Source organism: Aptenodytes forsteri, unplaced genomic scaffold, assembly GCF_000699145.1.
Source record: "Aptenodytes forsteri isolate BGI_AS27 unplaced genomic scaffold, ASM69914v1 Scaffold317, whole genome shotgun sequence".
Taxonomy (NCBI): Eukaryota; Metazoa; Chordata; class Aves; order Sphenisciformes; family Spheniscidae; genus Aptenodytes; species Aptenodytes forsteri.
The window spans coordinates 861,448-884,473 of NW_008794415.1; the positions used below are offsets into that span (position 1 = coordinate 861,448).

A 23,026-nucleotide genomic window follows, 5' to 3' on the forward strand; every position below is an offset into this window, starting at 1 on the left:
AAATATAAAGCCATTTTTACTGAGAAGTTAAACCCATTAAGTATTTCTACTAAAATACTTCTGATACAAATAAGTACACACAGAAAAAAAATGTGATTACATTTTTCATATCATTTCGGAGCCAAAACAAAAGGAGAGCTGGCCTTGACTCAAAAAGGGGAGTAGGCACCTTCTACCTGCCCTGGTATCAGCGGTACCCTGCTTACAATTACACGTCTTAGAACAGTGAAGCAGATTTCCGCTTTACCAAACAATCAAGAAAAAGAGTACAGAATTCAAGATGGTATATCAACAAATCATTCCCTGGAATCAAATAAAAAAAGACTATAATTCTCAAACAAAAAAAAAAAAAAATCACAACACTATTGGGCTTTTAAGCTCTTGAATTCAAACCAGATGTGACTGTCTGAATCCCCAGCAATAGCTGCATCTTTTCTCGTACGGCTTTTTAACAGATTCTCATAGGCAGCACAAACAGCATCTTCAGAACAAAGGGCAATAATGCTTCCCAGCACAGTTTAACTGGATCCTGAGAGTCACTAGCCTGTATGATCTGCTTTTCTATTGTCCTCGCAGGGATTTCACCAGGCATAAATAACATGCACTGAAGAGATAAGGAGCTAGGGGCAAAAAAACCAGAACAAAACAGAATAACGAAGTTGCAAGACTAGCTTGCCGCCTTTGGTCTACACTTCTCCAGGTCATAGGCTGTCAGCGATGGGCTCCCTTCTCCGAGGATGAATCTGCAAAAGTATATCAATACAAGTTATTTTGACATTGAGAAATACAACTCGCTTATGATTAATTTCCCTCTGTTTTGTAAGACATACACACACCCCTGGAGCCAATACTGTACATCATTACAAGCCTGTAATCAATCCAACACAAATGACAGTAAGTGTGAAGAAGCAAAAGAAGGTAGGGATGTCATACAGTGCCCTAGCAGTCTCTCTCTCTCGACTTTCATCTAGTCCTGATTGTTGATACAGAGCAAACAGTAGGGTCTAGTAACCTAAAGCCACCGCGTAAAATCTTTCTAGACCTCTAAAAAGAACAGCTGACATTCAGCAGTGTTCACGGGTATACATTAGCTTTAGGTGCACCCAAGAGAGTAGGTAAATATGACAGAGGGAAGAATTAGGTAGTAGTACCTACTGCTAAGTAGGTGTCTGTGGTTCAAAGATGTGTTTGATAGTAACTCACTCGAGCTAGGAAAACAAAATAAAACCTAAGAAAGGAAATACGCTATTGCCAGTGTAACACATACTTCCTTCCTGAAGTTTCAAAAGACTCTGGAAATGCTGTAACACATCGCTAGTAGCACACACACAAGTGCACATAGTATTTCGCTTACAAGAGAAACATTAAGAGTGAAATATTTCCAGCAGGGTTTTGAATTTGCCTAGGAGAATTGCTCTGCAGCTGCTACAAAGTAACCCCATCATTCACTTCCAAACCCACAGTGCTGATGATATCCAAATGTATATGAAAGAAAACTTGATCCAAAAGGTCCACGTTTATAGCAAGCAGCAGTACCGTGAATCACTGATTTTGGTGACACCTTTTCCTTGCAGGTAGTATCAGAGCTAAAATTCATGTTATTTGTTCACAAAAGCCAGGAAGAGCAACAACTAGCAGACTGGTTCTTTGTGCAAGGTAGATAAATATAGATATTTCTGTGTTCATTTCACTTCATGCAAATAGCCCCCTGTAACAACAAAGGCGGTGGAAAAAAACTTTGCTAACAAGAAATGTGCTTCCAAGCTTCGCATCAAATGTTGATATTCATATAACAATATAATCTGGAAGAAAAAAGAGAGGACTTGGATATTCAAACACCTCAGGCAGCTGTACAGTGGGGATGTCCTTCAATTATTTTTGTTCCTTCCCAGTCCCGAGTCCCACTGGGACACACTGAGGTCACCCTGCTTATGCCAAGATGCTTTTGGCTCCTAAAGTTCTTGCGCAGCTGGTGCAAACCAGCAGATACCACAGCGTTGCAGGCGTGGTCTGCCAGAGAAGAAAGGCAAACATAATATAACATGTTAGTTCCTAAAACCAAAGAGTCTCTCCCACCTAGGACGGCACTAACCGTACAGAAAACCTTCTGGATATTTCGCAGTACAAGCAGGCTTCAGAGCCCAGCACAGAATCCTCGTACACTTAAAACACAACAGGCAAAGGAAGGTGGACTCCATACAACGAGGGTAGGTAGCCCTTGGCTGCTACTTTAACAAGCAAATGGCACGGAATGAATTTTTACATCACTTCCTTAGATGACCAATGAGGAACTAAGGCTATTTCCAGATAGCAGATGGATGCTTCATCAAGTGACCAGGAAAGAGAATGGTTTAATGAAAAGAGCCACCACGTCACCTATCACCAGAAGACCACCATCAACATCCCCCTTCAGGCAAGTTCCCTTAAAAGCCTCGATTCTTCCCTATGTTTCATTCTCAAAGGAAAAAAAAAAAAAAGCCAGTGTCTGTGAAGCCATTTAAAAATCTAACAGGTACTGAATGATAAATCCTGATAACTTTATTTCTGTGAAACAATGTATCAAATCATGCAGCTGTTTAAATTACATATCCTGTTCCTCTTCACATGAGACTTTTCTGCCTGGTACACTGAAAAACTACAACACGTTCTGTGATCTTTAGCTCAAGCTGACTTTTAAAAGCAATACCTTTCTAAAAAAGGCAACTTCTCATGTTCTGGAGTTAGAAATTAAAGGTGTGCTAACAGCCTTTTTGTTACATTGCAGCAGCAGAAACCAAGTAGTATCAGTAAAAATTCTGAAAATAATCCCATTTTCATTCCCAGTGGGGATGGCAAGCTGCTAATTAAATCTGTCTTGACTAGTTGCGAGCACTGATAATTTCTAATGTAATGTATGCACTGAGGACAAGCTAATACCAAAAACGTTTAGGGTCTGGGATTTTTTCCAGGAAAATTAAGACGTCAGTTAATTAACTTTTTTTCTGTCTGGTTTTCATTGAAGACCTCCACAAATCCATTTTTCAGTTTTTCATTTTTTCCCCCCCTCCCTACAGATGTCATTATTTTCAGTGGAAAACCCCACACTTCTCCCTCCTCTTCTTCCAGTTAGCTGTAATTATAACAACATTAGCAGCAGAGCAGGTACCTTGAGGGCAAAAATCTGGAAAGCAGCAGAGTGTGGAAGGGAACAAGAGATGATGTTATAATGAAAGTAAGCGGACACATCATGCTTCTTCGTGTGCTCATCTGGGCATCCCTAGGGCTTTTTGCAGGTTGATTTCTGCTTTCCCTAGGCATGCCAAGGCGAGGGGGTGACCAGCTGCTCTCGCCTCTCCCACAAGCCGCCAGAGCTACCCCGTGAACTGAGAGGTAGCTGAAGGGCTACATTTTGGCTTCTCCCTGTGCCTGGCATAACTGGATCCAAAATAAAAACGTACAGTTTAGGTCAAAGAAATCCAGTAGTTATAGCTGATGTTCTGAAGGAGTAACTGGGGTTCTTAAATACATGTACCGAGAATCTTTCTGCCAAGGAAACAAATACAGTAAGATTAATTTTGGAAGTGAAAAAGGCAATACATGCCAGCAGCTGTGGCATGCAAAAGGGTTCTTGCTCTGAGTAGGCTTTGAGCAATAAACCTCTTTTCCAGAGAATTTTTCATTAAAAAACTGGGTTCAGGGAAAATCTCCAAAATCAATCTTTTTTTCAACTGTCTTTTCAATTTTGCACAGTTGGATAAGGAAGGAAGTCAACACTGCTTGCCAAATAAAGTGCCATTAAGTACACTTGCTGGAAATCTTTCTGCCTTGCTCCTTAAAAAGAAAAAAACCCCAAACAAACAACAAAAACCAAAAAAACCCACAACCAAGAACAAAAAGATCGGAAACTCATTCCAGGAACACTGAGTGACAGAGCACGGAGAGACTTAGGAGATAATGTTCCTCCAAAGGCAGCATTGCTGGTCAGACAAGGCTAAGTTAGAAGAATTTACGCACAGTTTAGGCTCAGGCTTTCTGCACAGCAAAGTACCTGGGGAGGGACCAGCCCAGAGGTGGGCAGGAAGAGTTATTCTCTTGGAAATACATTGCCGGTGCAGCGAGACAACATCTCATCTCATCATCTTCCTTAATCTCTACCTGCCTCCCATCGCTTACCTTTCCACATTGCCCTTCTCTATTGTGACCTTCAAGGAAACACCTTTGCTTTTTTGGAAGCCTGACGGTTTCCCCTAATCCTGCTTTGCAGACAGGCGGTTGCCCTGTGAGGTCTACCTGAGTGGTCTTTCCCTGGCAGCCTCATCTCCATTGCAGCCCACCTACGGAGCACGGCTGGACACAAAACGTTCCTATCCATCTCTCTGCCCTGCCTGCTTTCAGCTGGAGTATTTAATGTTTGAGAAAATAGGGAGAAGAAATGCTTATGTTCACAGACAAGCTGAACTCTGGTATGAGTTATCTGAGTTTTTAAGGAGTTTAACAAGAGGTGCAACATGAAACTTTCTGGATACAAATGGGAAGAAAATGCTAGTAAAACCAGACCAATAAACCTGAATACAGCCCGCACCCTCCTATTTGCAAACCGCCTGAATATTGAATATTTCTGGATTCAGTTCGGATCCCAGTGGTGGCGTGGAAAATTGAACTCTTGACGAGACTGCAGCATGAAAGAGCAGGAGGAGAAGAACCGGGTTAAACCCTTACCTTCCTGTGGCCGTGCAGACATACAGATGGCAGGCAACTGCATCGTGCGGTGCAGCCTGGCATGAAAGCCACCCCAAACCACGGGCATGCCTTCGGTACCGGTTGCACTGCAAATGTGCAATTCCATATTGATGGAATACATCAACTCACTAAACACATCATCAAGGACATAATGTTTTTTCCCATCCTTTTTGGAAAATTGTATTTTACATGGTTAGTAATTCTTCACTGTCCCATGCAACCCCTGGCAGGTCAAAGCTGTCTCTGTGCTTACTAACGGAGAGGCTGTGTTTTTTAACCTATGAAGCCTACTAAAACTGTTTCTAGGGTCCCAAAGCCAGAGGGGCCTGAATGGTTCTTTGTTTACTTTTAAGTAAACTCCCTAAAGCCAGAGACATGTTTTTGAAAACAAGTTGAGTGGCTTTATGCAGCCAGGGGGATCATCAAATTCCAGTTAAAGAAGGCAATTCAACAATAACTGTGGGCAACTGTGGACAAATAAAAAAATAATTGAGAAAATAATTTAAATCTTGATTACTGAATCAAAAATATAAAGAAAGGCCAAATCTTATCCACAGAATCCCTTCCTGGATGCCAGAATGTCTACATCCAGCCAGTAGTTTTTATTTTACTTATTTAGGCGTACAGAGAAGTAAATATGTTAAATAAATGTAATCAAACACACATACCAGGACTGCTAGTTGTGTTTGGTCACCTCCACATATTCATAGGCACACACTACCACCGTCACATTTCCATGCCCTCCATGAACCAAGGCAGGGATAAGATACTCGAGCATGCTGTTGCATCACGCTCTGAACTCTGTGTTCAAGGGCACACTGATGTGATTTCAAGGCTGAGGACTGGTCTCTCAAGCCGCAGCAGCCAGCCTGTGGCCATGCTGGGAATAACTGTCTCTCTCTAGAGAGCAACTTCAGCCTTATGTACCACAAGGGCTACAAGACCCTTCTCTTCATCCAGATTCTTAACTGGTCCATAGATACTTAGCTGTAAAACAGAAAGGCAGATCACTAAAACCAACTCCTTATGCTCTTTTCAGTAGAGTTAAATCCTTAAATGGCTCCTAGATACTCTAGCTGCAAAATACAGAGACACACAGATTACTTCACCAACAAGAAGTGTAGGGTAGCTCTGAGGTGTTTTAGTCAAGGAACCGAGGACTGCTCAGCACATCGCTGAACCTCACTTAACTGCCAAATTTCTTGGGAAAGAGGGAGCTGATGTAGCTCTGATTAAGTAACAAGTGGTGTTCACTACTCCAAACTCTGAACAGACACGTAAGGTTTTTGCATAAAGCCATACTTTATAGCTGTAATCTTAGCAGCTCCCTTTAGCTTCACTCTCTTCATAAAGCTAAATTGCAAGGATTTCATTTAGATAATTACCATTGCCTTGCTACCGTGGAACATATCTTGTTCAGTCTCATTTTGGAAAGAAAGGCTTAATGGAAAAAAGAACAAAGTTTTTTGAGAGGGTTGGTGGTTTTGTTTGGTTTTTTTTCTCTCATTTTGCCCCCTTATTCCTCTCATTCTTCCTGTATTCTGATGAAGTTATTTCCAGGCTAATTAGAAAAGGCTCAAATCAAAAAGTGCCAGATCCAAACCATCACACTACCATGAAAGTGCAGTGCTAGAGGCAACAGCGCTCCTCAGACTTGTGCATAAGTGATCCTCTGCCAACTACCAAAACATAGATCTGTGGGGAAAATAATAGACTGGAGTAGAAACTTTGGAAAATAGGATCAAATAGGACTGATCAAATTTCTGTAGCAGATTTCTGTTTTAAATTTTAAAAATATTTCAGTGATTATCCTATTTCTGCAGATACAGGCACAGAGGTGTTTCTTACAGAAAACAGAAAGAGAAACTAGGCTTCAAAGAGGCAGCAGTCCTTTAAGACAGCCTTCTTTGGACATGGGAGAAGCTAAGAAAAGTGGTGCCAGTCAGAACAAAAGTACAGATATGGTTACATGAGAAGCAGAAAACATGAGATTACAGCTGGTTACAGAAGGACCTAAGTCTAATGCCAAAGCACCTGGGTGCAAATAACTTCCTCCCTCACAAAGGAGGGGAGAGAGGGAGGAAAACACAGTCTAGGAACATCTATACAAAACTGCAGGAAAAAGTAATAAATCCTCCTTGATGACAATATGCCTTTGCAGTCCCAAAGACATTATAGCAAACTAGTTAGAGTTGATGTAGAGACTCTCATAGATTTCAGATATCTTTAAAACAGGCTTTTTTTGATGGTATGTCATAAAAAAAATCAGTTTCCCAATTCATTTCACCTGTGTTCAGCTCTGAAGTTACAATGTGTGACCTGTATTTTGAAATTACTCCTTAAGAAAAAATACCCAGTGTCAAAGGAAAATTTGTTCAGTTAAGGAAAACTTAAGGGTTTTCCCTACAAACATCAATCTACTGAAATAGCTTTCCTAAAGGAAACTGCCTCATGACTAAAAGTTGCTGCACTGCTGTTTTGTTTTTCCATAATGAAGCCCTATCTCAGAAGAGGTAAAATTTATTGGTCAGTTTATCGCCTAATGAAGAAATGAAAGATGAGAAATGAGACTCGGGAATGCTGCTGCACATACTAGCTCATTTAAACCCACCATTGTAATTAGCACTCTTACAAAATAGAACAAAGAAATTGGAACATCAAGAATACTTTCATTGTGTGTTCTTGGAGTTTCTATCTTTGAAATCTTTCTCAAAACACTTAAATGCAGATTTAATATAGGTGACTATATATAATACATAAACCCAGGCTAGTGCCTTTTAACTGATAGTTGCAGTTGGACTTCTCTGTGATCAACAGCTAATAAAATAATCTTCATCAGCAAAGATAAAAAGAATAAGAGCCCCGAAGATGTTAAAGCAGACATCCTACACAGCGCTATGACGGGACTCGTTGAGAATTCCTCTTTATGGGGACTGAAGAAAAAAGGGAAGGGAAAAGTCTCCAAGTGTCCTACTCACTGTCCCATTGAGAAGGAGGTATTCGGATATTCTGGACAAGGAACAGTAACAGAAAGACAGAGCATGGATTTAAAAAAAGTTTTTTCAGGGAGCCAGAAGTTGAGTCATATAATCAAACAGGGTAAAAGAAGAACTCTCTTTCTTCAGATCCCCTAAGTGTACTGCCCTGGACCACAGCTGCAGTTGGTGGCCGGACTTGTTTCATTCACTGTTATAAACATCCTCCCTATATTCTCTGGTGCAGTAAATCACTTTGAGTTTAAGTGGGAGGCACTACAAAATTAATCTCCTGTCCTCTCCTGCAGTCACAGCACTACTTTCCCTACGACCACATCAGAACCCTCCAAACAGTTGCCATGTAATTATGGGAAGCTCACCCTCCATTTCGGCGAGCTACGTTCCCACCCTGCCCTCTCTTCTGTGCAAATGTGGATGACAATAAATAATGGAATAGCTCCTCTGTAGCCATCATCTTCTTCTAGATGTTACAAAACAGCTTTTGGTGATGAGTCCCTGCCCCTGCCACCCCATATGGTACCCACTCGCACCGTGAAATGGCAGACACATGAAGCACACACACTCCTGCAGTAAACACCAGCAAACTTTGCTGGTCCCCCTGCAGACCAGGATGACGCATCATTCATCTGAGAAGGTATCTCTACAAAAGGGCTACGAGACATGAGAACAGCAAAACACAAAACTTTAGGTGCCATAATTCTCAACCACTTTTGAGAGAAAAAGGGTGGTTTAGGGGAGTTTCTGAAGGAGAAGATCCGGAGGGGCGGATTCCCACCCAGAACAACGTCCATTCTTCCCTGTGCTCTCTGGCATCCATCTTTTGAGTGGTCTGAAACAAGTACGTCGAAACACCCAGGAACTTGGCACAATTTCAAATCCAGGTACAAATATTAAGTACTCCTCCTGGTTTCCAAAAGATAGTTTGCACCGACACTTTGGCAACTAATTAACTTTGTCCATTTACATGGTTTTATTTTCAGACCTGGCGCCTTGAACTATCAGAGCAGATCAAGAATAGCAATGGGCATTTTGCCTTTAAGGTGAAACAACATCCTAAAGCCTGTACTTTGTTACCAAGGACTTCTAAAATCTGCCCCATCTTGGCCCCCAGGTTCGGCACATCGTTAAATTTAGCCTTAGCTGGAGCAACAGAAGCTCTAAGGACAACTCTGAGGATACCTTTTCTTTAGGACTATTACTAGGTGTTTAATGAGGCAAATGTGTGCTCCTGTAACGTGTAATAGAGACATTTTACGAATTGCAACAAAGCTGAAAGCCGTAATGTAGATGGTATTACATTAGAAACCTCACCTGTGTTGCACATACACCAACCTCGGCTCTCTGAGGCAAAGCTGTCACGTAAGCACTCAACAGATAAATAGGAAAGTTTACCCTACATCCCTCAAAGGCTCCCATTTAAAAAAAAGTACATTTAAATATGCTCTGTACAGCTGTTGTCTTACCATTTGCCTTGTGCTGCACATCTGGCGGAAACTGGTCAGGAACATACCACTGATAGTCTGGCTGCACAGAACAATAAAACATTATTACAGCAATATGGACTTCATAGACACTTCAAACAAAAGAATAGTGACATGATAAAAATATAATTGTGCTGTGAAGTTTTTTATTAGTCATACAAAAGTAGTTTACAAAAAAATCTTATATTTAGCTTTATATTTCCACTGATCGAGTCTTTCAGCTTGCTTCCTTTTTTATGACATGTGGTTTAGATGCTGCACTCATTAGAAATATTGGTGTAAACCTTTCTAGATCCCACAAATCAAAAGAAACATTAACAGAAACAAATCAGATTTTAAAAGGGCTAAGGAATAAAGTGCACCAGAAGACACTAGAAGGCATCACATCCTCTGTGCTAAAGAACCCCAGAGAAACCTGCTACACATCGACCTGACAGGTGAAGCTGTTCCAGTTTGAATATGTGTAACACCTGTAACATGTTGCAGTGTGACAGGAATAACCCATTTAATAAAGTTCTCTGCCCTCCTCCCTTCCCCACAGGTTAGCATTAGTGTTACTATAACATTAGTTGTTATCAAATAACTTCTTGAAAATTCTGTGGGATGGGAAAAATTCCCATCTTTCTTATAAGAGGAAGTATTGGGAAGGTTATGTCCATGCAAACATAGTTTTGTCCAGGGAAATCCTGGGAGAAATACATACTGCATTATAGCTTATACCACACACGGTGGTAAATGAGGAGCAAATTACCGCTAGAGAAAATGATTTTGGGACCAGACGTTTCAGTTGAAGCTGTATTAAGCTGTCTATCTGGTTTAAGTAGCACATGCAAGCTTGTCAAATTTCAGGTAATTACTGCTTCAAATTAGTTAAACTGGGAAAATAATTCTTGTTTTGCAGAAATTACTCTGACAAAATCCTGAGTAGTCCCAAGGAGACTCTTACAGATTTCAACTTGTAGGGAAGAAATTTCATAGACTTTTAAAGAAGTTCTGCCTAAATTAAGATGGCAGGATGAAGCTGTGGATACAGAAAACAGATTTAACTTTTATGTATGCTGTCATTTATAGTTACATAGCAGTAATCACTCTCATACACTGTCAGGAAAAAAGGAGCTATCCTATTTTCACTGAAATTATACCATCCACAGGAATTATTAACTAATTCTGTGCTTGTGGGCAAACAAAATAGGCTTTGATACAAAGCAAGACTCTGCTTTGCTTTAAGCAGAGGTAGTTTTTCCACCAGTGGTTCAAAATACACTTATTTGCATTGCTTTTTTGAGTTTCTGTTGAATTTTCTGTTCTCTGACCTACTCTTCTCTTTCACATGTGCTTGCACTATGCAAACTTGAATGAATTTCAGAAACAAGAGGTGTATTTCATGTCAGACTAAACAAAGTGTTTCTACTAAACGTAAAAAGGAACAAAAAGGTGCAAGGTATAAAAAAAATGAAAAAGCAAAAGCACAGACTAAACACACAGGATTACGTATGTTAACTCAGGACACTCATTAAATTCTAGCACCTTTCTTCATTGCTAAACAAATTGCTCAGGGAGGTATCCAAAGCTCAGAGCAGCAACGCTGCGCTCACACAGACAAAGAATTTCAAAGAAAACTCAGAATGAAACTGGGAGTTACAAAGCAACCAGTCAAACTGACCCCAGCGCTCCGGCAGGAATGGCAAAGTTGTAAACCCAGTGATCCCTCACAGAATTAGAAACCCAGATGATGAAAGTTCAGGGAGAAGAGCCAAAATAATCTGGGACAGTGTCCAAATTGCAGTGAAAAAAACATTCTGCAATACGTCCAACTCTGATAAATAGGCAGATAAGCACACTCCTGAAACATAGAAATGACTTGTTTGACCACAGCTTTTCCGTTGGATTTCTACACTCTGAAAGCCTTATATGCATTTTGCAAAAATTCGGCTATAATTTCTCAAATAATAAGCATCTTTCCATATGTGACATCTTTATAGCCAGAAACAGATACTGTGTATTTAAAATGACATTCACCATGTTTAAATGCATTCTCACTAGATTTGAACAAGCACAGCCCACTTAGATAACCCAAAGCACTTCAAAAATATCATTCTTTGAAGCAGTATTTTCCTTGAAATAGAAACTCCCCCTCACATAACCTGCCCTAGTGCAAAGCTGTTCTTCTTCATGCTGAGGAAGACAGGACCCTGTTGTCTGCCAGGAAAAAAAGCAAATTTCCCATTGTGTTAGCCACACTCAGATCACTTCCGCTGATTCTTTTTTTTTTTTATTTTACTTTTTTGCAATACACAGGCTTGCTTGGGAAAATTGCATTCCTAAAGCATTCACAGCCAGAGCATCTCACCCTCAGTAGAACCTTATTCCTCACGTAATCCTGTTTCACAGCAGCGTACCAGAGGGAAGATACTACTGGGTACAAGCAACAGCATCTGGGATTTTGCCCTTACAGTTTAAGAGCAACGTTGTGAATCCCGCCGATAGCTTGTCTGCCTGCCCCAGAAGGTGTACAGGGAACCTGGGATCGTGCAGTCTGGCTACAGCGGTATTGCCTGACGGCAGGACAGTTTTACTACCTATGAACGCAGAAGCCGTAAGTGAAGAAGAAGGAAAGTCATTTTGCAAAGACAGGGCCAGAGAAAGAAATACCCAATGTAAGACACGGAAATAAGACATATTAGTCAACAAGCTTTCTTAGACCAAATAGAGGGAAGAGACCGGAATAATGCTGACCACAGCTACATTCACATTTTTGTTACTATCATTTATGTTGAAGGCCCAGAATTGGGCTCCAGAGAGCAGATCCATACTTATGAATTTGGGCAACTATATAGCTAGAAAGGGCTCTGAATGTGTGTTGTGGAAGTAAATTAATCTAAGAAATCAGCAAGAGTCCAATCAAACAACCTTATTTTTTTAATTAAGGAATGACCACCAGTATCATTGAAAACAAATGTATAATAATCCCCTTTTTCTTCTTAGTGGTTCTGTAAATAAACAGTATTTGCCAAAGTAAATTTAAAATATATAAGAATATATACTTTAAGTATAACTCATCAACCATTTATTTAAATTGCTGCAATTTTTCCTCTTTGTGCACAGATTTCTGTTGGTTATGCTTTGATTTGCACATGGTAGCACTCTGTGCAATTCAGTGCCGAAGACACTGGAACAGCAAGGAAGAAAAGAACACGACTATCAAGAGAAAATCAACATTTTGGGGCAGATGGTAACGGAAGAGAGACCGTACAGAGATCAGGAAGGCTCTTCCAGACCTAGGGCTAATTCTAAACCCAGTACAAAATCTTGATCTGGACCAACAACAAGCTGGGAAACAACAGATTTAGTTACTGGTGAGGATGGCACTGTGATAGCACCATGTTATTCTCCGGTGGTCACCATGCTTTGAGAAAATCAGCGCCCTTGTGAAATGGGAGACAGTGGGAACCTTACTGAGTGCTGTTGCTGCTCATGTGCCCTGCGAGACGTTGGATGTACTCGAGGATCTTGATAGTGAAGAACCAACCCACAATTCCCACAATTAACACATGGTGAGAGGAAGAGGGGAGGTGGGTAGCTGGGCCTCTCAGACTGTACCGGGAGATCTTTTGTCTATCAAAAAATAAGAAAAGCAAGAAGAAATGCATTAGTAGCAGGATACGATGTCGACAGAATATTCACGTACAAATTCATCAGTAAAAAGCAACAGGGAAGAAACCCTCCTCTCTCAGCATGGGTCGCAATGCTGCTCGTTTAGACCCTTCAGACTGTTCATGATTTTAAAAATTATTTAAAAAAGCTGACTTGTGCCACACCAGAGTCTTGACACTTTACGTGAGAAAATATTGGTTTCAAAGATATGGCAAGCACATTTCTGGGTGTTTTCTATATTCAAGAAACATTTTCTTTACACACAGTAGCTTTCAATAGTTTGAAGCAGAACTACATGGACAGGCACTTGCATAACAAGAAAAATAATGTTGGTAAAAGACCAAAGTCAATAGCCTCAAGATTTGGATCTGCCTTTTCTTAGGCCCTCTGTGTCCCAGCAGAGTCAATGAGAATTTGCCTAAGGACAGAGCAAAGAGGGGTAAAAGATGAGTCACAACTAAATAATTTGACTTAAGAAAACAAACTAATAAATATTCTATATGGTTCCTCTCATGTTTAAAATCCTTCACAAGCTCTGTTTAATCAAATCCCAAGGCAGGAAGAGACAAACAAGATCTCTAGTGTAAACTGTCGATACAATGCAGGGACAGTCAAGTTGTACATACACTTTATACAGCACTTGTACAGCCCTTCAGTTGTGTTGTACATGTGCAGTGCTGTTGGCATTTCTCCTGGTCCAGAGCAGCTGGGGAGGAGTGGGAAAGGCCTTTTAGCCCTATTTGTAGTCCCCCTCTTCACTGTCACTGTTGTGAGAGGTTCTCAGAGCAGCCATCGACTGGTTGGGGTTGTGCAAGAAATTTAGTCTTTTAGTCTCTAGACAATGCAAAAATATATAGGAAGAAGGTGTCTTTGAGTACTCTTGTCTCCTACAAAAAAATTTCTTTACCTTATTGAAGAACCCAGGAGTGGGCTGGTGGGTGGGGGAAATATACCTGAAAGTTATTGCATGCAATGCTAACAGATTTGTCCAAGGTATTTCTATATGCCTGGGATGCCCTGAGTGGCAAATCATGGCATTCCCTCGGGCATTACTATTTTTACACTTGCATGAAATGCTTCCAAGTACCCATAAAAGCACTGACAAGTCTGGGGCCTTACTGCAGCAGTGCCCAGCATCGGCCAGGGTGCCCAACCTGCTCTCCACTCCCACTGAAGCTGATGGGAGCGAGGGGCACTTGAGAGCACCTTGCCTCTGATACTACTGCAAGACCCTACTAGTATCAATGCGTGGCTTGGCTGAGAATAAGCCAATACTGAAGTTTCTGTTTCACAACAATGTTGGGGAGGACAATAAATCATCTCAGAACATTCTTTTAAAGCATTGCACAATTTTGTCAAGACAGGAAACCTCGAAATTTCATCATTTTTAAAGGGGATTAAGAAAGCTTGGAGTTTTGCATGCCATTATTTTACTATGGCTTCCTGAATGTCTGTGAACAGAATACTGACACTACTGTGAAGAGATAAAAAGGATGTTGCAACAAAAAAATTATTGCAGTGGCTGCTCAGCTAATTTGGATGGAGACAGTTTTTTTTTTCCTCGGTGATATTAACATTACTCTGTAATTCCACTGCAGAGGTCAGGATTCATTACAGAAGCTTTTATTTCAAAAGTTGGTTTGATGTTACAACTCTTATATCAAGTGCCAGTGAAACAATCAACAGTCCTCTGGATTTGTTTTTGGTTCCCCTCCCTCCATTTTAAGATATGTTTGAAGAGTTTTTGCAATAAATACTCCCTTCATCTACTTAATTTGGAAGTCATCTCTAATCATTTCTCATCTTCTTACTGCATTACTTCAGAATGATTTCATCCCAGGTGGTGACCTCATATAAAATCCAATGTCAATTAATAGAAGCCAGAAAGCCTTGGGTTGTGTGGAAAGTGAGAAAATAAAACTAAAATACACATGTGCTGGCAATGGTAACTTTCTTTTGACTCATACCTGAGAGTTTAGTTTACTCAGTTGAGACTGTAATCTCTTGTTAATTTTCTGCAATGCTTCTTTCTCCTCATTAAGTCTTTCTCTGTCAGATCTCTCCTTTCTGAAGTCTTCTTCATATATTTGTACCTGCAATCATTATGACCAAGTACGTGAATTTCGGCAGAGCCACAACAGACATTTGCATCCACTTTGTTGTTTGGTTGCTTTTTAAACACCGGCCAAGCAGCGGGGTGCATTCCAAAAGGATCCCTCCTCTTTACAATCCTGCAACAAAAAGCTTCCCTCATCTTTTTTATGACCAAACTGACAAGTAATGGCTATTCTCCAATGGCACCCGTCAATCGAAACAGTCCACAGCTTCAGTATTTGTAGACCCTTGCAATTTAAAAGGCTGACTGGCAGATATCAGTTTTAAATATTATAAATAAGATAACAAATACTGAAGACATCGATCTTTTTAAGGGATAAACAGTAGTAGGACGAACATTTTACCAACTTTTTTTCCAGTTTTCACTTCAATTATGAGCACTTTTAACTCCCCCCTGTATCTCAAATGCAGGCCGTTAGCATCCCGGTGGAGACGGGAGGTGCTGGCACAGCACGAAAAACTGACTTCTGGCATGCAGTCTGACAAAACATTATCACCTTATCCAACCTAAAGATGAGCCACTATCATCAAATAACATCCTGCCTTTTTATGGCCCACTGAATACCATTGGCCTTAAGCCTGCTTTGCTTTACACCTTTTCATAGTTGTCTGCAGGTTTACCTTACCCACGGCACTAGCTGTCTAACCAAGGTGTGGCCCAAAGGACTAATCTGTGCAGAATAAGTGATAGTATTTAGAGCCATGGTCACATATTAACGACCAGAAGACTTGGACTAGTCAGGACTGTCAAGGAATTTAGAACTTGGCTGGAGCACTGTGGGGAAAAAAAATACTCTAGGAGGCTATCGTGCCCCAGATGTTAGAAACTGTGTGTGGAAAAAATAATTGGCCCATGTACCTTTTGTCTGCAATATAGGACTTCTAATTCATCCTCTCAAACTGCAGCCCGAAGTATCTACCCGCCCCAACATAGAAGCAGAGGGGAATGTTACGTACACAATTCAAAATGGAAATACAGAGGTATGACCCCGTTCCTAGAAGACAAACTGCCTTTCAAATACCGAAGGATGCAATGTCTTAGCTCTTCATATGTAGCCAGGAATCATAGCGCTTCATCCCATTAGAAAATATCTGACCACCCCAGGCACAGGCAACGAGCACACGGATTCAGAAGCAAAACACAAATCTGTAAATTAATTGCTGTTAAGCTGACTGGCTTAATTCTTCAGCTAATGGGCAGGCATCCACCTGGTAAGAAGCTGGAGGTTGGTGGCACTTCTACTGACAAATAACAGCAAAAGCATGTTGGGGTGGGAACCACCACCAGAACTTTCAGAAGTCCTTTCATGTCCTCTTGGTTGGTCACTAAAGCCCGCTGACAGTCTATTTCCAAAGAACTTGCTTGCTGTGGCTCATGCCCTGCCTGTCGTACAGATCCAGTTTTCTTTTTGCTGGCAGCAGCACTATGGCTTCACAGGAGGACTAAAGAAATGTTAATACCTCAGGGGAAGAAAAAAGTCAACACAGGGCTCTATAAATTATTTTCACAACTTGCCTGTTGCAGCTAATTTTTGCAAGGTTTTTTTTTGGACCTGATGGTCCCCCACTAGACATAACCCCCTTCCTGAATAACACTGTGTAAAAGGAACAAAGGCTTTCTGTGTGGCCGCGAGGGGACTCAGATCCACAGCCTGTGCCTGGAGGAGGCATGCGCGCCCCTGACCCTCCGAAGCAGAGGAAAAGCTGTCGCTTGGGGAAATCTAGTTCTCTTGTATCCCTGTCCATCTACACGCTTCTCTCCTCAGTATTTCCTCATTTCTTCTTTCCCGATGCCCTCTCTGCTGTCCCACCTCCCTCCCACTCTCCAGCTGTACGATCTGCTGAGGCTGCAAGGGAACCACTTCGTCACAGTTTTGCCATATAGTCTGTTGCCCTGAGAAAGAGGGGGACACCTCCCAAGGAATGAATGCCTTCATCTCTTCTGTTGTGGCCAGGGATGGGCTGATGACAGCCAAGCTCTGGTGAGGCTCTGTCACGTCGCTGTTTGTCCCAAGAGTCCCTCCTCTGTACAGTTAGAGCCTTCTGCTCCATTTCGTGCAGAAGGAAGTCTGGACTCACTGTACTGATTTATACAACTAGAAAAAGACATTCATAAAATGGATACCCCATGAGAATTCTGAAAAAAATTGGTTTACTCTATTTTATTGTGTAGAATGAAATAACTCATTACTGTACAATCAAGTGCAGGATTTTATTCTCCAGCATGTGGCAAGCATTACATTAGAGAGCAAAATCTGGCTCTGCTGTCAAACGTGACAGAAACAAGTATTTTATTCCCATTGAATAAAATTCTCATTCTGATCACATCCATTTGTGTGTCAATAATGTTAACCCTAACACTGTCCAGGATGACAGACCTAAAATGTAAAATTATCTGAAAAGCATCATGTTTTTAAACAGATTCTTTCATACGGAAAGCAAAAGAGTGCACAAAGCACTTGAATTGCTCAGAACAAAGATTAAAAAAAATACACTTCTCCATAGTGATTGATATGCAGGTTACGGATGCAAATGTTTTGTCTCACACTTTGAAAAACTGCAATGCCAACACTCTACTTTTCCAAGACTAGGAATTCTTAGATAATTCACTGAACTTTCAACTTCTACAAAACAAGGAGCAGAAGACACAATCAGTAACTCATGAAGTTTAGCATTCCCTCTGGATGAAATTCAGCCCCCAGCAGACAGCTGACAGGATGTCTCCAAGAGTCAGGAGAGCCATTCTGCTGCTCTGAGTCCTACACAAGTCCTTGCTCCAGTCCTTTGCAAGGACTCAGTTTCACTTCGTGGACACTGCTGTGGTGACAGCATCTTAGGAAACAGCGTTTGAATGGGCTACAGCTAAACTGGCTCTTCCTTTCAAAAACTCTACATAGCAAGTCTACCAGGCACAATTCTTGGGAGAGAGGGCAAAATTATTCTGTATGAAATCCATCCTTACTTCCAGCTGTTCTCACCTGCTGTCTGAGAACTTCAAGCTGAGTTCTCATGTCCTCAAGGCTGTTCCTGTCACCCTTCTCTGAAGGAGTCCCAACAACAGGTGAGTGCTGCTTTTTCAACACATCCAGAAGGGCCTGCAACATCAAACAGCAAAATTACTAAACAGAGATTCACTATATGAAAAAAAAAATCCTTTTAAATGATTAGACTGTTTGCCCTCTACATAAACAGATTAGAGTGAGCCACAGACTTGTGGGGGTTTTCCCTTCACTTGCAGTTGCTTCAATTATATACTTTGGATATAAACCCCATGAATAACATATATGCATGACTAGGTCCAAATTTTCAAAGTGCTCACACTACATCCATGAATTTGAGACAGTGTCATTTAGGGGCCTGTGCTTTTACTTATAACTATAACCAACATTTACCTATGGAAATCACAGCTGCAAATCTCATTCATAAACACCATTTCCCTGTGCAAGTCACAATTTGGGAAAACAAAGACAGGTGTCTAAACTCAGCTGAGGCCAAAAAAAAGCAAACAAAAACCCCAAGAACATAAAAGCAATATTCAAAGATGGCCTAAAAATGTGACTACAGTAAAGTCTGACTGAAACTTTTTTTGCACTAAGAGTACAAATTTCTTCAACTGGAACCGAAGTAAACCCTCCGGTTGAGAGGAAGTTATGTAGTCTCTATAGCTTGTCACTAGAGGGAGTTATGAATACACACACTGCACTGATAATGCTCTTACTCTATTTTTCAGTCAAATTCTGCCACAGTTCTTTGCAGATTTTATTTATTTTTAACAGTATTACACAGCTCTCCCTTGGACTGGGATAATTTTTAAATCACTCTTACCCCTCTCTATCAATGACCACACACTACACTTACATATTTCTTATTTACTTTAGCACAAATATTCACCATTCGGTACTTTTCAATGTTTCTCACACAAGATATGGACTCAGCTAACTTCATCCATTTTTAGTAAGTTCAATTCCTGCTAATGATCCCCAGCTCCCCCCTTGCTGGCCACACTCCATTCATGCCGTAAGGGAAGGAAGGAAGATAATTTGGAGGGGGAAGAGGCAGAGGGGGAAGTGGTCAAGCAGGAGAACCAGTATCTAAAGTAACACAAGGATTAGTATCAGTTATCAGAAGGCCAACAAAAAAAATTAAAAAAAAAATTAGCACTTTCCATGGAAAGCAGAGAAGAGAAAAAGGAGGCTTTTTATCTGATGAGCTACTGTCCCTAAGAATTGTGCAGAAGAGAAATTGGTATAACAGTGGCAAAGTTTGTGTGCCATGTCAATACATAAATAAGGTTGAACATAAACATGGGAGGATGAAGATACAGATAGCTTACTGATTAATCCTCCTTTTGCCCCTTTGAGCCACTGCTAATCCCTTTTAGGCTATGACATTGTAGTGCTCTGCACAAATAGTAAAACAAATTAAAAAAATCTGGTGTTTAGATTGGGCATGGATCGCCAGCAGCAGCAAGAGTCAGTGAAGTTTGACAGTATTGAGGTACGTGTGATACATTCCCTGGCTGACTACTACCCAGACCCTTTCCCAGCTGTGTGGTTTGTTAAGCGTACTGCTGAGGACAAAGACAAGTGAAACGTCCTTTTCTTCTTCCTCCCGCCTTTGCGGGATACATCTCGATCTTGCTGGCAACCACAGAATCACAAGACTCATTTGGGTGGCAGGGGACTTCTGGAGGTCCAAGCCCCTGCTCAGAGCCAGGCCAGGTAGGTCAGGTTGCTCAGGGCCTGTCAGCTGAGTATTGAGCACCTCCAAGGAGGGTGATTTCACAGCCTCTCCAGGCAACCTCTTCTAATATTTGACCACCCTCAAAAGAAAGTGCTTCAGATGCCCTAATTCAAAGATAACCGAGTGTCCTGCTTCCTTTACAACATACCATTTTCCCAGTCATCTGCTGCACCTACTTTTTATATGGCTCTGTCTTCTGTTCAAACTCCTTCACTGGAACGTATCTTACTGATCACGGCCATCCTGACGTTACCAAATGGTAACGCACCTTCACAATTGAAGTACATATAGTCATAAGCTGTTGACGGTTCTCCTAATTCTTGAACAAACGTCACTATATTGACTATTTTTCTTGCAGCTCACTTCCTAGAATCATATCATGATATAGACATATGAGGTATTTGGGCAGTTCTTCAGGGTTTTTTTGTTTATTTGGGGGTTTTTTGAGGAGGTTCTACATCCAGGATTATGGTGAAAAACCCAGAAAAATCCAGAAAATTCAATCTTCAAAAGGTTAATAGTAGAGAAAAATAAGGTGAGGATTTTTTTAGACCGCATTTGGAAGCAATGCTGTGAGACCCCGTTTATCACTTCAAATAAAATAACAAACTGTAGCATGAATGAAGCTGAATTGGTTTAGGGTCATACTAAACCCAGATCAAAATCTTTGAGGAAAGATTGTAAGAGACATGCTGAGAAGTGCTAGGTATGGGGGGAAAAGAGTAAAGTTTTGTAATGTTGCTATAAGATCAGTAGCAAATTATTGAGAATTATGTCATTACAGGAGATTTTGGTTCCCAAGTATAAAATGGAGACTAAACACTACTGAAGCTAATACTCAAAGATGTAACTGGAATATTTTTCTTTCAAAATTCCCATCACACTGAACTGACAAAAGGCGGGGCTGTTTTAGAGTCATTTATGGAAGAAATGAAGATATTATTGTTCCACTGGTTTTAAAAACCAACTGTGAATAAAATGATCATGAGACACTTCAAATTAAAAGGAAATAAGCTATTTTAAATATGTAACTAAGATTTGTAATTACAAATTAGTAAATTTGAGAAATGACAAAACTTTTAGAAATATACAAATTAGTAAATTTGAGAAATGACAAAACTTTTAGGCACCTTCTATAATTCGTTCTATATGCAGTTTTTGCAGATCATTTGGCTATTCCTACTTCATTAAGAGTCAAAGTACAAAAAACCCAAACCAAACCACTCCCCTACCCCCAGAAAATCATATCTCAAGGAAGCTGAAAAAAATTGTATAGGAAAATGCTCGAGGGACAGCTAGATGAGTAATTTCAAGAAGAAAAATTAAAGTGCCTTTAGGGACTGGAGAAAGGATTTGATCCCAAAAGCTACCACTTTTGTCAGCTTTTAGATGAAAGTGCAGGGTAAGAGAGACAGTCACACTGAGCTATATGTTGCAAAAGAAACTGAACTATGAATTATATACATATAACTAAAATATTTTTTTCCCCACTATAAAATGCATTGGAACTTATTAGTCTATGTTTAAATAACAATTGAGATGGTGCTGCAGCAAAGTTATGAAATAAGTCAGAAATTTGGCTTGTACTTGACCTACGTGGTGAACAAGGAAACAACCACAGGAAAGCCAAACTTGGGATATAGCATGGCAAACCATTATGGCATTGCAACATCAGTTTCAAGCTGCAGACTTCAAAGTACGATCAGATCGGACTCTATACTTTGGGTACTCTGCATGACAGGATCAAAGAGGGATAAAGCCAAAAGTAAAAAGATCAATGTACTTAAAGTAAAAAGGTTAACGTACTTAGAAACAAGTAGTAGTACCTTCCATAAACTGAGAACTAAGCTGTTTAAAATGACCGAGATGAAAAAACATGCATATTAGCAGGCATAGTTGTATTTTAAAAGACCAAAAAAGCTGGGTCAGCTTAGCTAAACTGTCCTCTAGTGAAAATAGGCTTGCACTCTGTAGCTATAGGGAAGGAGCAAGTGCCCCTGAGAGCAATCGTATTTTCACTAGAGGACAGTTCTGCTTCATCGAGAGGGCAGATCTGCTTCACTCCTTGCATGAAGCAGATCTGTTCGACACTGCTACCAGAAGAACAAATGAATATCATCTGGCCAGAATAAATTCAGCCCAGTTGAAATAGATGAAAGCATCTAATGAAAGAAGGGTTACAGTTCCAGAACAGCCTTCCAACAGAAGCACAGTAGGAGCTTAAGTAATTTTAAGGAAAAAGTTGTTTGATTTCAGAGAATTCGTAAGAACTTCAAGTCACTGAACTTGTGATAGCAGGGGACTAGACTTAAAAGGGCACAGAGGTTCCCTTCCAGTCTTACATGCATTCATGACACGAGATTTGAAGAACACAAATACACAGAAAATCAGTAAAGTATTACTCATGGGAAAGCGTTTTACATGAAACTGATGTTTCATTTAAAAGTATGGTCTATTTACCCGTCTGTCTTAGTTCCAACCACATCATAAGAAAAGACAGCAAAATAAAACATTGAAATAAGTTGTTCTACAAACAAGACCTTGAATGAAAGTTACACTGAGGCTTTGAGCAAGTCCTGTCAACGCATTTCAAAAAGAGTTAGAGATCATACGTTCCGTCAAATTTTTGAATATGGCAACATTACTTTTTTGCCTTGACTTTTGCACATCATGGCCCTTTAGCTTGTGTATCACTTAAAGTTACACAGCAATGGTTACTGCAGTGCATTTCCTCAGGAAGTGTTTGTGGTTCACCATGAAATACAAAATTGTTAGAAAACACCCACTGCTTTATGTGATCTTTTGATTAAACAAAGCTACATTTATTACTTTCCCTCAGTTAAAAAAAATAAATCCCATTTAGCTATTTTATGGCAATTTCCTCAATGAGACATATATACACATACATACTTATATGTATGAATATATATATGTATGTATATATATGAAAAGTAAGACAGGAGCATGTCTTGTGAAAAGAAGCCATTTTTTTCAAACAATATATGTAAACCAACATTTTTTAAACTGTCTGAATTTTTTTTTTTTTTTAATCACAGTGTTTCACTGGATGCATATGAAAGCATCTTTGTGCCATTTCCCTTTTGTTCCAAGGAGGGAGAACATAGAAAGAGCTTAGATATGACACGTAGAGAGGCTTCACAGCAGAAGCCAAAAGGTTCACCTAACTTTCCTCTTTACAGTGCAACCCTACTACCTACTAAGAACAGCATGCACGGGTATTAGCTAAAGTAAGTTCTTGCTTGTTTCCTCAGCTCCCTAACAGTGATCACGAGTTTGCTACCATGAACATGTTTTTCA

The 23,026-nt window shown here is 40.4% G+C and overlaps 1 protein-coding gene across 1 annotated transcript in view; it reads right to left on the minus strand.

Annotated features, from left to right (window-relative positions):
* Positions 1-711: 711 nt before the first annotated feature.
* TNIP3 (TNFAIP3 interacting protein 3) overlaps positions 712-23,026 on the minus strand; it is a 52,807-nt gene continuing 30,492 nt past the window's right edge. The window contains exons 12-16 of the mRNA XM_019474657.1: positions 17,944-18,060; positions 14,818-14,943; positions 12,653-12,811; positions 9,179-9,239; positions 712-743 (exon numbers count right to left, since the gene is read on the minus strand). Coding sequence (XP_019330202.1) covers positions 712-743; positions 9,179-9,239; positions 12,653-12,811; positions 14,818-14,943; positions 17,944-18,060 — 495 coding nt within the window. The remainder of the gene's footprint in view (positions 744-9,178; positions 9,240-12,652; positions 12,812-14,817; positions 14,944-17,943; positions 18,061-23,026) is intronic.